The sequence below is a fragment of the Ahaetulla prasina genome, chromosome 1 (genome assembly GCF_028640845.1).
Source record: "Ahaetulla prasina isolate Xishuangbanna chromosome 1, ASM2864084v1, whole genome shotgun sequence".
Taxonomy (NCBI): domain Eukaryota; kingdom Metazoa; phylum Chordata; class Lepidosauria; order Squamata; family Colubridae; genus Ahaetulla; species Ahaetulla prasina.
The window spans coordinates 259635225-259650981 of NC_080539.1; the positions used below are offsets into that span (position 1 = coordinate 259635225).

Sequence of the window (15757 nt, forward strand, 5' to 3'; positions counted from 1 at the left end):
ATCCACTACTTGAGTCAGGTCCAAGGCCGTCATGGAAGCCATGAACTCCCGAGCCACTGTCGATGACGCGCCGGCAGATGGCAAGTTAAAGTCCCCCATGACTAAAAGTCTGGGGGTCTCCACTGCCACCCCGGCAAGCACCTCCAGGAGCTCAGGCAGGGCAGCTGTCACGCAGCAAGGAGCCAGGTACGTGATCAGCAAGCCCATCTGACACCTATGACCCCATCTCACAAAGAGGGATTCACACCCAGCAATCTGAGGTACAGTGGTCTCCCTCGGCTCTAGACTCTCTTTAATAGCAACCGCAACCCCCCCACCCCTACCCTTTTATGTTCTAAAGGTCATGTCCTGTTCTTCTTAATCCCATCAACTGGAGCTGAAGGTGTTTTGTTTATGAATAGATTAGTCCGGATTTCTTAATGGGCACAAAATATCCATCTCTAAAGACTTCAGGCATCTGCTGGAGGCTGTTGGGACTGCTTTCTACCTTTGTTAAGATTTTTCTCCTTTGGAGAAATATAATATTCTGCCTCTCTTAATATTCTCCAAAATATTTCATTCTCTAGGCGGGAGAAGCTTCCCACAATATACTAGAATTTTGTCAAGAAAAATGAAAAATAAAATCAAGAGAGGAACTTAACGGCAGAGGGATATGTCAATGGTTGTCATATTTACAATTTTTAGAAAAAATGTAAAGTAGACAAAATTTATGGTTTTGAATATTGTAAGACTAAGTCTGAATGAAATTGAATCACGTGTTCAAATGAACATATAATTGCTAAAATATATAAACTTTTGTTAAAATTTGAAACAGAAGAGCCAGTCAAACAATGTATGATAAGGAGGGTTAACAATTTTAGTTATACAGATGGAATAATGGGAAAGCATGATCTCTGAGGGAGATGTGAGGTTAAGAAATATTATAAACAAACAAACAAGCAAAATATTTTCTTATAGGTACTAGCTAATTTATCCAAAACATAATAAAATAAAATTCTGGAAGTTCAGGGAAAAACAGTATTTTAACTATTTTCCTGAATATTAATATTCAGATATAATTAGAATGAAACTAATGAGGTTCTGCTTCAAGATCATTGCCTCAAGATAGTAATCAGTCTCTTGAGCTATAGAACTGATGGATTGATTGCTTTGGAGTTCACAGTACTCTTGGTTAACATCTCTAAACAAATAATTTGAAGATATCTTTTGTTCTTTTTCAGTGTCCAATTTTTACAGTTACATTTTATCACTAGAAAGATACTGTTTTAGCTATTCCTTTACAATCTTGTTTAATTTTTATGTCATTATGTCTCCCTAGAATTTTAGTGCTTAAACCCACAGTTTTTATTGCAATTATTTTCTAATTCTCTCATTATAATTTCAAGTACAATAGATCTGGAGACAAATACATCCTAGTCTCAACTCCCTTTCTGCTTCTTTAAATTCAGTTCTTACAGTAAATTAGTGTTGATTGTAAAGTTTTTTCTTAAAATATTGATGTAAACAATTAGGGGCAGTGAAGGGGTAGGTGGAGAACCTAAATTAACTCATTTTCTTTTTCAGCTCCTTTTATATGGGGACAAAACAAAATTCAGAATCCAGGACTATACTACTATAGTTGGTTATGTTTAATTTTGTTTTGTCAGCTTATTAGGTGAAATTGTACTATATGTGTATTATTCTTTCTACTTTGCCTTGCCCCCTTAAGATATGGTATCATAAATGTATAAACATTTTATGAGGTTGCTAATTACAACTTTTTGTGTTTCAGATATTAATGCATGCTGGAACAGCATCACTGTTAACCTTGATTATTAATTCAACCACTGTGAAGACCCTGGTTGTAACCTTAGGTGACACCCTAAACATACCATTTTTAAAAATATTTGTTTTTCTATTCAGTTTCTAAGAGGTAGACTGTGTACATTTTCCTGGAAATATTTCCTACTGAATGCAATTGGACATGTCTGAGTTAGTACGTCTGGGATTATGCTATTAATGTATTGAATACTGGCATATTATATAACAAATGCAAATTTGCGGAAAATTTAATTTGATTAAATTGTCAATCTAGCCAAATTTTAGTTAAATAAGAAAATTATACATAAAATGCATCTACTTTCCAGTAATTTGAATTGGAATCCTTTAATGTAGTTTTTAAGATGTAACATTATCTGGATAAGAATTTAACTTCATATTTATACAGAGTTTCAAATCAAATTTAACTGGAGCTACATACACAAGCATATTTCTACATAACCATAAGTATGCTATAAATTTATATTATATCTATTTTAATCATATTCAATTTTTATATTCTGTCAAATCCAAAACAGTCTTTAAATGATGTATAGTACATAATATCTTCATATTCTAAATTGTAATTCACAGTTCAAATATCAATACATCTTCATATGTTTAATTTATTTGAAATATAACAAGATGGCAATTTCCTAAATTCCCATTTAACTTCTGAATAGATACAAGAGTGAATCGTAACTCACTAACATCTAAAATTGAATATTAAAATAACTTGTAGAGTAATAGGTTACTTTACAGGACACACAAAATGGCCAACGTCAGCAAAGAGGAGAGTATGGTGCCAAAGGAAGGAAAATTTTAGGAAAGAAGTAGAATAGGGCAGGGAGCTAAGAAAATAGCAGGACAAAGTGAAAGAAAGCATGGTGGGGAAGGAAAAAATCCTTTAGAAAGCGTAAGTAGTGATAATAAGGAGATTGTACATAACGGGGAAAAATTGTAGGGAAACTTCAAGAAAAAAAGTAAGACATTGAATACAGAGAGTAAGTGATACGGACTGAGAAGCAATGTAAAGGCAAAGATAGAAACAAGAGAAAAATGTGGGAAATGCGGCAGAGGTTAATGGGTGGAAATAGAGTTAGCAATTGAAGTAAATGCTTTTCTTAAAATTGAATATAAAGTTTCCTTCAAGTTGAGCTATTTTATTTTATAGGTTACCCAACCACCAAACAATTTACAATTTAAAAAACCCAACAGATTAAAAATGCAATTCACCTAGAAGAGCAAAATACAAAAATAAACCAAAGCAGATTAAAACCAAAACAAAACCTTGGCTTTGTAGTAGTTATGTAGTTATCGTATCCCCAAGACCTAAGAGAACAACCAGGTCTTCAATAATTTCCTGGTGGTGGGAGTCACATGATTATTTATAGATTATAATTTATAGACTATCATTGATGCTTACATATTTCATACACATTTCACAATAACCAATTACTTTTCTCTTATTACAGGGCTTTGTAATATTACTCTTCCAAAGCGTATGGCAATGTTTAATGCTATTCAACGTATTAGAAAAATGGAGGCCAACACTTTTGCAATGCTAAAACTTGATCGATTTTTGGCTGATGCAAACTGGGCAATGGCAGAAAAAGCAATAAAAATAGATTATCCTTACAGAGTAAGTAATACAAATGTTAAATAAAAGTATAGTTTAGAAAATATATAAATTAATATTATGGTATTTACATATTTGCTATGACTAAATACAAGAGATTAGCTTTCATCATACAATTGAATTGGTCATTATTCAGCTTGTAGTGACGCTTGAAGTTGCAAATAAACCTAGGTAGATATGCAGAAAGGATAAAGGCTGCTTGGGGATTGAGTGGGAAGGGATAGCATAGTTCAGTGATGGTGAACCTTTTAGAGACCGAGTGCCCAAACTGCAACCCAAAACCCACTTATTTATTGCAAAGTGCCAACATGGCAATTTAATCTGAATAATGAGATTTTACTACCTAAAATAATTATAAACAAGGCAGAGTGCAGCTAATTGTTCTAAGAAAAACGTGATAAATGCACTTTTATGCACCTTCGTTTTTTTTCCTTCTTTTGAAATAATACGTTTAGCAACGATGAAGAAGAAAAACTTTTGTAATATCATTTCTCTTTCCTTCCTTCTCTCTTCCCCCTCTCTCTCTTTCTCTTCCCCTTCTCTGTTTCTCTCTCTCTCTTTCCCTCCCTCCCTCTCTCTCTTTCCCTCCATCTCTTTCTCTTCCCCCTCTCTGTTTCTCTCTCTCTCTTTCCCTCCCTCCCTCTCTCTCTTTCCCTCCATCTCTGTCTATTCCTCTCTCTGCCTCTGTTTCTCTCTCTCTCTTTCCCTCCCTCCTTCTCTCTTTTTCTCTCTTCCCTCTCTCTGTCTTTCCTTCTCTCCCTCCCTCCCTCCCTCCCTCCATCTCTTTCTCTTTTTCTTTGTCTCTGTCTCTTTCTCTCACCCTTCTCTCTGTCTCTCTCTCTCTCTTTCTATCTCTTTCTCTCTTTCTATCTATCTCTGTCTCTTTCACTCTGTCTCATATATCTATCCATCCATCCATCTATCTATATCTATTTATCTGGGCTGCCCTGCCCAGCTTCACATGTTGTGTGAATCCAACCACTTAGGCTGTGAAGGGGGAGTGGAGACTGGCAGGCAAAGCCAAACATTAGAGATCCACGCAAAATAAGACAACCTGTTGGGGAGACATCCTCGCCTTCGCTCTTCCTCTCTCCCCACCGTGGCAGGGGCCCTGGCAGCCTGAGCACAGCTCCCTCCTCGAAGGCGACCAGCAAGCAAACAAATGTGGTGCTTCGGCTGGGAGGAGGCGGTGTGGAATCTTACCTCTGGCTGGTGAGAGCATAGCAGGCAGGGTATGCACCTTCCCCACTGCTGCCGCCACGCTGGCTCTGGGTGGGAGGGATGCGCGAGCTGAACATTTGGAGTTGCGCTTGGTGGAGTTTGCAAGCAGGTTTGGTGGGGCCAATTAGCAGGGAGGGAGACCCCGGCCCGTTTGGTTTGCTTCAGCGCAGGGTGGGAACGGAGAAGGCAAAGGAAATCCGTGCCTCTCAGCGTTCAGCCCTCAAAGACTCCTCTGTGGTGACTGGGAGGGGAGGGCGAGGGGCAGGACCAGCCAGTGGTGGGATCACCCGATAGGGTACAGCAGTGGAGGGACGAAAGAGCCCACGGCTTGCCGACACCCACTCTATGGCATACTGTGCTGGGGCGACGTCGCACGTGCCCACAGAGAGGGCTCTGCATGCCCTCTCTGTGGGCAAGTGCGTGCCATAGGTTCGCGTGCCATAGGTTTGCCACCATGGATATAATTGTAAATGGAGAGAAAGAAGTAGGGAAGAACTAGATGGAGAGAGTGATATTAATACAGAATATAAAATCAAAAAAAAATTTACAATCCTCCCCTGATTGACTGAATAATTTAACATCATTATCATTGTTTTTAGTTATATTACTGTTCTTTTCTTCCTCCTGCAGTTAAGTGCAGAAGAAATTAATCAATTGGTCAGATTACTTAGATGTCCAGAATGCAATGCAGATATTACATTTGAGAGAGATCCTGAACAAATTGCTGAAATGTTTGAGGAAGCCAGGTTACGTCTCTTAACTGCACAGATAGTTAGTATATTTTCCCCTTGTTTTTTTGCTCTAAATATAATAATAATAATAATAATAATAATATCAGAGTTGGAAGGGTATATTTAATGTATGTAATCTGAGAGCAAAAGTATTTAGCAGGACTAGTAACAGCTTTTGGGGTTTTCTTACGCTTACTTCCCCAATAATTCCTTGGTCATCACTATTAAATAAATTATTTATCCACCCAGAGTAATATATTTGAAATGGGTGGCTATATAAATTGCAGTAAGTAAATATACACACTGTGGTAATAAAAGGTACCACCTACTCATACATTGTGAATTGCATTCACTACTACCTGCACCACACCTGTGAACTGCTTAAAGAGCCCTTCTAAAAAATAGTTGGAACAAGCTAAACTGACATTCAGTGGCGAAAAGGAGAAGAATCAGTTAATGACCAGTGGCTTAGTAAACCAAGTTGTTTATATTCTCTGACCTATTAGGAAGGGATAAATAATAAGGCCACTCAAATGGGTTTGTCAAAAACATTCCAGTGAGAACCTGTAATTTATACTGTTTTTGCTTTTTCCTTTGCCTTTTCAGTATAGTAGGCCAGGGGTTGCATTGTAGTAGGCCTAAGGATAAATAAGCTCTGGTTTTCTTTTTGCTCAGGGCTGCAACAAGTTGCCAATGGTTTGTTGGGAGCCAGTGTATTGTTTGCATGCCTAACAAAATTTTGTGGTAGCTTGAAAATAATTTGAATGCTTTAAGGTTAGCAAAGTTTGGGCCACAACATCACTTACCTAAGAATATTTTTATGCAATGATCAGGTTCTTTTCTGGATCTGTAAGATATTCTTTTATATGTATATTATCCCTCAAACATCCACACACCTTCCTAATGAAAATCTCAGGTTATTTCATTCATTTGTTTAGTAGACTGGATGTAGTCCAATTATGCTAAGAGAATATTGTGTGGGGAGAATCAGTCTTCTATATCACATCCCCATTTTAATAATGTTTTTAACTAGTCAATGAAGAACAAAGTGATGAATTTCAGGAAAGATGATTGCAGTACTGGCTGAGGCCATCTTTAGTCAGCACTGCAGACTCAAAACACTCTGCCGCCAAATAGTTTCAATAGTTGCGTTGGGGATGTTCCTTGGAACACTGACATATACATCTTTCTGCTAGTTTCATATTAACATGAAATTATATTATATTACATGATATGACGTGATATTACTTGAAAGAGCATACACAAATAACTTTTCCACCAAGATATCTTTGCCAGATCCAAATACATTTTTCACTGGTTACAAGTTCTGGTCTCAAGATTAGTTGAGACCCCTAATTGTTAGCTTTGATTTCCATTTTGTTATTTTGAAATGGTGTTTTCTGGTATGGGGACCATACTTTGGAAATGAATGAATGCATGTCACCATTACCTAGATGCTATTTAGAATTCTCCATGCAAACAGGATCTTTTGCACAAAAATTATTTTGCCCTCCTTAATAGAAGACTATAATTCTCTTTTGGGTTCTGAGGTTTAGGGGTTCATTTGAAGTACCTGATTATCTCTTGAAATTATGGCAGATTTGTTTTGTCTTTAGGACATGAACTGTCAGGCTCAAAAAGTTCTGAATGGTAAAACTTTAAACATATTAGAAATAGAAATAGAATTTTTTTTTTATTGGCCAAATGTGATTGGACACACAAGGAATTTGTCTTGGTGCATATGCTCTCAGTGTACATAAAAGAAAAGATACGTTCATCAAGGTACAACATTTACAACACAATTGATGATTAATATATCAATATAAATCATAAGGATTGCCAGCAACAAGTTATAGTCATACAGTCATAAGTGGAAAGAGATTGGTGATGGGAACTATGAAACGATTAATAGTAGTGCAGATTCAGTAAATAGTCTGACAGTGTTGAGGGAATTATTTGTTTAGCAGAGTGATGGCCTTTGGGAAAAAACTGTTCTTGTGTCTAGTTGTTCTGGTGTGCAGTGCTCTATAGCGTTGTTTTGAGGGTAGGAGTTGAAACAGTTTATGTCCAGGATGCGAGGGATCTGCAAATATTTTCACGGCCCTCTTCTTGATTCGTGCAGTATACAGGTCCTCAATGGAAGGCAAGTTGGTAGCAATTATTTTTTCTGCAGTTCTAATTATCCTCTGAAGTCTGTGTTTTTCTTGTTGGGTTGCAGAACCGAACCAGACAGTTATAGAGGTGCAAATGACAGACTCAATAATTCCTCTGTAGAATTGGATCAGCAGCTCCTTGGGCAGTTTGAGCTTACTGAGTTGGCGCAGAAAGAACATTCTTTGTTGTCCTTTTTTAATGATGTTTTTGATGTTAGCTGTCCATTTGAGATCTTGCGATATGATAGAACCCAGAAATTTGAAGGTTTCTACTGTTGATACTGTGTTGTCAAGTATTGTGAGAGGTGGAAGTATGGAAGGGTTTCTCCTAAAGTCTACCACCATTTCTACGGTTTTGAGTGTGTTCAGTTCCAGATTGTTTTGGTTGCACCACAAGGCTAGTCGTTCGACCTCTCGTCTATATGCGGATTCATCATTGTCTCGAATGAGACCAATCACTGTTGTGTCATCTGCGAACTTCAGTAGCTTAACTGATGGATCATTGGAGATGCAGTCATTGGTATACAGAGAGAAGAGAAGTGGGGAGAGCACACAGCCTTGGGGGGCCCCTGTGCTAATTGTACAGGTATTTGATGTGATCTTGCTTAGCTTCACCTGCTGCTTCCTGTTTGTTAGGAAGCTTGTGATCCACTTACAAGTCTGTTCCGGTACCTGTAGCTGGTTTAGCTTAGTTAGAAGAATGTCTGGAATGATGGTATTGAATGCTGAACTAAAGTCTACAAAAAGGACCCTTGCATAGGTCTTTGGAGACTCAAGATGTTGTAGGATGTAGTGCAGAGCCATATTAACAGCATCATCTGTTGATCTATTTGCTCGGTATGCAAATTGCAAGGGTCTAACAGCGGATCCGTGATGGTTTTCAGGTAGGAAAGCACTAGCCTTTCAAAGGTTTTCATGACTACAGATGTTAAAGCAACTGGTCTGTAGTCATTCAGTTCCTTGATGGTGGGCTTCTTCGGCACTGGGATGATGGTAGAGCGTTTGAAGCAAGAAGGAACATAGCACATCTCTAGTGATTTATTGAAAATATGGGTGAAGATGGGTGCCAATTGGTCAGCACAGACTTTTAAGCAAGAAGGAGTTATCTTGTCTGGGCCTGGAGCTTTTCCTGGCTTTTGTCTGTGAAATAGGTCCTGCACTTCCTTTTCTGTGATCACTAGGGGTTGTGAACCCAATGAAATGGGGTCAGTTGTAGGAGGCTTGGCTGTTGTTGGTGTGTCTGAGATGGGGGTTGTGGAGATAGGTGGCTGTAGTTTCCTTTCAAACCTGCAGTAAAACTCATTCAGGTCATCTGCCAGTTGTTGATTACCTTCAGCCTGGGAAGGAGGTTTGCCATAGCCGGTGATATTTTTAAGAGTTTTCCACATGTTTGCTGGTTCATTTGCTGAAAATTGATTCTTTAGCTTTTCAGAGTAGCTTCTTTTGCTGCTCTTATCTCCTTGTTAGTGCACTTCTGGCCTGATTGTACAGCATTTTATCACCTTTTCTGTAGGCTTCCTCTTTGGAATGTCGTAGCTGCTTAAGTTTAGGTGTAAACCAAGGTTTGTTGTTACTGTGTATTCGCAAGTTCCTTGTAGGTACACATAGGTCTTCACAGAAGCTGACATATGATGTTACAGTATCTGTGAGTTCATCCAGGTCTGCAGAGGTATCTTTAAAAATATTCCAATCAGTGCAGTCAAAACATGCCTGTAGCTTTAATTCTGATTCCTCCGTCCAGGTTTTCACTGATTTAATTATTGGTTTTATGGCTTTAAGTCTTTGCCTGTAAGCAGGTACAAGGTGAATCATGCAATGATCAGAGTGTCCTACAGCTGCACGTGGTAAAGACCGATAGGCATCTTTTAGTGTTGTGTAGCAGTGGTCTAGAGTATTCTTGCCTCTGGTGGGACAATTGACATGCTGAAAGTATTTTGGTAGTTCTTTCCTTAAGTTTGCCTTGTTTAGATCTCCCAAAACAATGGCCAGTGAATCAGGGTGTTTGGCTTCAGCCTCCATGATTTGGTCAGCTAGAGTTCGTAATGCCTTGTTTACACAGGCTTGTGGTGGGACATAAACAGCAATTAGAAGAAATGAGGAAAATTCACGAGGCAAATAGTAAGGTTTGCAGTTGATAATTAGAGTCTCTAAATTGTTGTCACAGAATTTGTAAATTATGTTAAAATCTTGACACCAGGTTGAATTAATATATAGGCATAAGCCTCCTCCTTTCTTTTTACCAGATGTTTCTGGAATCCTGTCTGATCGTTCAATTTGAAATCCTGGAATGTTCAGGCTGCTATTTTCAATTGATTCATTTAACCAGGTTTCAGAGAAGCATAGGACTGCTGAATTGCGAAAATCAGAATAGTATTTGTTTAAGAGGAGTATTTCATCCATCTTATTTGCAAGTGAGCGTATATTTGTTAGGAAAATTGAAGGCAGAGGAGTTTTAATGCGACTTCTTAATCTGTTTAAGATCCCAGATTGTTTACCTCTTTTCCTTCGTTTCCGTCGTTTGGTTTTTTTAGTAATCCATGGCTCCGTGGGAATTGCCTCCTCCTGTGTTAGAATCTCCTCCGTGTTTGTAAAGACAGGCGGGGGTGAGATTAAAGAAAGCTGCTCCTTAAAGAAATGTTCCTTAATTTTTAGCAGATGGTCTCGTGAGTAGGAAATCCGTAGTGAGTCACAGAGAACAATTAGAAATAAAGAAACAATTAGAGAGCATTTCACTGAGGCAGCCTTCGTCGGCGCCATCTTAGAAATAAGAAGCTATTAGCTATTGGCACTTAAATTCCTGGGGTCTTTTTCTATTTTCATGGGAATGAAACTATGTTTTTCTGTGTTCTGAGAAAACAGTGACCTGAGAAGCAAAAGAAAATCAACTTTATTTCATCCAATACTTGGTATTTTCTATGATAAAGAGAAATCACAGGTGTTATATGACCCCTGGTAAGCAATTAGTTTTACGATTGAAAAGCATTCTCGATAGCTATTACAGATCATTCAAGTTGACTTCCATTTAAACAGCAGAATGACTGCAATCCCTGTTTTTCCCCAAAGTTCAAAGATAAGTATCAGTTAATAATGGTTGGTAGACTCAATTGAAGATTAAGCTTATCACATATCAAAATAATATGACATCAGCGTTTAAGAACCATATAGAACTGCTGCTTCATATCAGATGTGATAGTGCTTCTCAATGGAATCCATAAGCAGATTTAGTAAAACTAATAGGGTCCTAAGACTAGATGCAGGCAAGCAATTAGCATGAATACTTTTTATATGTATAAAATTGCTTTATGGGTTAATTAGTCCACAGTTCTGGAATTTTACTTATTCAGATTTTTTTTAAAATATAGGCTAGTTATCAGAAGCAATATAACAGTGGAATGCTGAACCAAGATGCTGCACAAATATTGATAGGTGCGGCAGAAAGCTATGTCGATATTAAAGGAAAGTAAGTGCTTAACAATTAATAAAAATAATGCACATGTAGCTATTGTAGTTCAGTATTTCAAATGAGAAGAGTAGATACTATAATATGTTGATACTATTGTTGTAATTACTTTTATTGACATGTATAAAATGTTACAATTTTATTTATTTTATTTAATAAAATTTATATGGCTGCCCAATTCGCTTATGACTCTGGGCAGCTTACAAAGATGAAAACCCAATATAAAAATCAGTGACACCTCATCCTCCTGGCAGATGTACATTTTTAAAAAAAATACAATTTACATGTAACCAAAAATATATAGATACCTCTAAAATACCATAAAAGTGAAATGAAGCAAGAATTATGACTGTCACTAGTTATGACCATGATGGGCAGAGTGCTACATGTCTAAGAGTTCCTGGATGAAATCAGGAAACAGACCTGCTTCCAAGCCCAATCTTGAAAGGCCAATGAAGTAAAGAGCTTTCAAATGAACTCAGTTCCTGATATTATTTTATTCATAGCTTGGGAGTTCAGCAAAGTGTTTATGAAAAGATTATAATATTTATCTCTTTGGCAATAAATAGAAAGCAAGCTGTACAAAACTAGAAAGCTATTTTATTCCAAGATTTGAAATAAATAGAATCAAAAGAATCCTGGATAGGGGAGGGGGGACGGCAATTTGTAGCTAGTTAAGTCTTTTGGAAGGAGATGATACTTACAAGAAAATGAATTTTTGTTAAGCCAAAATTCAAGGAAGATAACTCAGATAAATTATTGGCCTATCAATTGTTTCTCATTTACTATTCTTGATTGCTTTAGAAGTATTAGCAAATAAGTTTTCAAAAAACAAAACCAGGTACCAGGTATCAAGACTTAAAGAGAGAAATAAAACTTAAAATAGTATGCGGATAGTGTACTAACTATTATGCAACTGCAAAATGCAATAAAGGAGTTGATGAAAACAATGGTTTTGATGAATTCTCAGGATATAAAATTAACATACAAAAAGCAAATAACAGGGTACTTAATTCAAGAAAAAGAAAGCTTTGTGCGGAAAGATTTGGGTTGCCAGCCAACAAATATTTGGGATTCTATTTGACAGGCAGCAGCAAATTCAATTTGTAATTTCAAAAGTATTAAGCAGATTATGGACAAAAGTTTTAAAAAATTTTTTTGAAAGTGGAAATATTTAAAACTTATGTTTTATTAAATCAGGATAGCTATGGATAATGGATGAATATATTATCTACATTGCCAACAATATCAGATTGGAAAACCACACTCATGGAATATGCAACAATAGTAAAATTAACAGTATACTGGTATATTAAGTAAGAATGGTTTCTGATATAGATTCATATAATAAGGCAAAATCAGAAACATAACAGTATAGTTTTCAAGGGGGAAATAACTGATTCAAAGACAGTAATTAGAAACGGTGTTGAGAAATACAATATATTTATGTTACATCAGTCACGTACAATTGAAAGGAATTTAAAATTATGTGATTTTCCCCAATAAGTATTTTTTATTGATTATTCTTTACCTTTTTCCTTATTTTTTTTATTTTCCCTTTTTCCTTTTTTTCCTTTGCATTGCTATGTGCATCTATAGTGGTGTTAAAACTTTGTAAACTCCTTTGCATATTCAGTACTTTTGCATAAAAATTACCTGAAATGTGATCTATTCTCCACACATCCTATTTAAGAAAAAGCAACTATACAAGTCAAAAATATTGTACTTGTTCATTTATTTATTGAGAAAAATAATCCAAAGCAACATACAGGTAGCTCTCAGTTTAGTATCACAATTGGAATCAGAACCTTTGTTGCTAAGTGATGCAGTCATTCAATTTTACAATCATTTTTGCCATTTTTGTTCAGTTAGTCACTATAGTTGTTAAACAAATCTGGATTTACCCACTGACTTTTTTTGGAAGCCCTCTGGGAAGGTCACAAATGGCAATCACATGACGCTGGGATCCTGCAAAAATCATAAATGCATACTGGTTGCTAAATACCTAAATTTTGATCATGTGACTGTGGATGTTACAACAGTTGTAAGTGTGTAGACCACACGTAAGTCACTTTTTTCAACAATGTTAACTTTGAATGGTTGTTAAACGAATGGTCATAATTCAAGAATTATCTGTATTTGTGGAAAAAGTATTGAGAATTATCTTGTATTCACTTAAAGTATATGCTTTTAATTATTCCAGGTTTATGAATATTCATGAAGTAAAAACTTATTGGGAAAGCAAAGGCGTATTGGTCACAATTAAGAACTGGCTAACTGAATGGGTGCACACTGTGAAAGAGGAAAGTTTTAAGCCATCAAGGTTGATATACATTAATAGATATTAAAATATGTACGATGGGAAATATTAACATTTTATATAATGAAGGTGATATATGCACTGTTATATTCTAACCTTAATAATTGGGATACTGAATAACTAGTAATTAAGAATTAGGGAGCCCAAGTGCCCAGATTTATTGGAAATTAGCTTTCAGCAAGATCTAGTCCTGAAATAGCAATCAATGTTGTTGAATGCAGAAAAAAGGAACTGTAACAAATTATGTTCAAAATTGGAAAGTTGATATCAGAAAGGCTAGTAGAGACTAGTAAGTTTCTAAGGCAGATTTATGAGAAAGAATGTGGAAAATTCTCAAAGTTAAGTTGCTCAGAAAATTGTGACAATCATGGTCAGTTGACAGTTCTAAGTCTTTATGACGATTATTTAGTCTCAAGGGAATTTGGCTGCTAAATATCTTTTTTTTAATATAAAGACAAATACAGAGAGATATAAAGAGAAAGAAAGAAAAAGCGCAGAGAAGTACAGTTAATAATTAAAGACACAACTTCCAACCTTTACAGCAGTTATGAAGTCATTAACCTTTCTCTTTAATATTACAAAAATTCCTTCAGCCCCTTATTCAATGCTTTTGCAACAATCAAATTCAGAAATCACCATTTTTACTTTTTTTCTTGTTATCAGCAAAAAGTTTTCATAAATGTTTTCCAGTCTTTTATAAAAAATAAATCATAAATTGAGGACTACCTGTAATCCGAAAAAGGTTATCATAACAACTCCACTTTGTCAAAATACTATATTTGATTTCTCTTCAAATCATATAAATCTTTCATCTTGGAAATACTTAGAAACATCTATTTCTGAGAAAGATCTGTGTCTTTCAGAAAAGAAAGTATATTCCTTGGAATCGCCACGTTATACCTCCATATATTTATAATCCCTCAACATCCTTCAAAAATATTTTGGGCAATTTATCTCGTGTTGATTTAATTCCTTTGACAGACGTTCTCTTTTTGTGGGCAAAGCACTTCATTCCATTCTTTTTTTGTTGTGGTAATTTGAGTTCATCATTTGACATCTTTAACTGTCCATAAAATCACAGAGTTGGATTCTTTTGAATCACTCTTTGAGAGCAAGGTTCTTAGACAGTGCTGATCACTGTCCCTATATAGTATTAAGAAATGAAAAGTAATAGAAGTTTAAATGACTGTTATTAATTGCATGTTGACCTTCTTTCCTTTTACAGAAACAGGTTTATGAGACTATGCTACCAATTAGTGATAATGGAGGAATTTGAATATATATGTTGCGTGGTAACCCTTTTGAACTGTTTTCCAATTGTGCTTTACTTTATACTTACTACCAACACACCATATTTTCCACAACTAAAATTGTGCAACTATTATTTTCTGACTTTGTACATACTGGAAGCTATATTGAAGGTACAAACTACATAAATTAATATTTCTTATTAATAATGTAAATAAACATGCCTACTATATGCTCAATAACCAGAATATGCATTTTTGGATTATTTGCAATAGAAAAGCAGGTTAGAAATGTTATAAATATATGTTATTCAAAAGTAGGAATTGAAGCCTTAGAGTTTTTTATAAATATAAAATATAGTGCTATCACTTCTTCAGTGTTTTTGTAGTAATTGCTTTGCTAAACTTAATATTTTGCCTTTTGCTGAACTTTAATTCAAGCATCCTGTGTGATTTTACCAAGGTGATAATATAGCCATATGTTTCAATATGTTTTCTATATGTTTCAAGAATAAGGAAAATAAAATAGTAAGCTGGAAATATGAAAGAACCATTAACCAGCTAAGAGAGATTGAAAGGCCAGATCAGGAAATCAGCTATAATGGAAAGCTAAACTATTTTTACTGAGATATATAATAACACAATCTTCTATTTTATGGTTTGAGATTCACATGTCGCCAGTCCATCTCCAATACTCACATAGTTCAATAATTTATTATTGTGACCAGAGGCCATGACAACAGGATATATCAGAAAAGAAGAATAAAATTGATTAACAATAAAATTGTAAACAACAGTAAAGAAAGCATACAAGAGAATTAGGAATCAACCAATACGACAATTGGGATCTTAGTTTTATCTCTAAATTTAAAAGAAGGCATGGCAAATGTAGTTGACCTAATTGTTAATAATTGTAATTGTGCCAGTGAGAAGGTATTTTGGTTGTTTAGTATCCTGCACCATAAATTTGTTTGTCATCAGTGTTTTCCTTTTGATTTTATCTTAGATAGGGCAGTAAAGGACATAATTATTAATCTCATCTACTTGATTGGCACTACAGGGGCACAGGTTCTCTCCACTGGACATGTAAAAAACTTCCCTTAAAGATAAGTGGAAGCCATGGTCTAAGTAAACAGATGTAAAGGGAGTCCTTGGCTTATGTCTATTTGTCCAGTAATTGTTCAAATTA

The 15757-nt window shown here is 35.7% G+C and overlaps 1 protein-coding gene across 1 annotated transcript in view; it reads left to right on the top strand.

Moving 5' to 3' along the window:
* LOC131186115 (sodium/hydrogen exchanger 10-like) overlaps positions 1–15757 on the top strand; it is a 106189-nt gene that overhangs the window by 37003 nt on the left and 53429 nt on the right. The window contains exons 10-15 of the mRNA XM_058159426.1: positions 1772–1853; positions 3273–3443; positions 5298–5428; positions 10904–11001; positions 13205–13324; positions 14547–14742. Of these exons, the coding sequence (XP_058015409.1) occupies positions 1772–1853; positions 3273–3443; positions 5298–5428; positions 10904–11001; positions 13205–13324; positions 14547–14742 (798 nt within the window). The remainder of the gene's footprint in view (positions 1–1771; positions 1854–3272; positions 3444–5297; positions 5429–10903; positions 11002–13204; positions 13325–14546; positions 14743–15757) is intronic.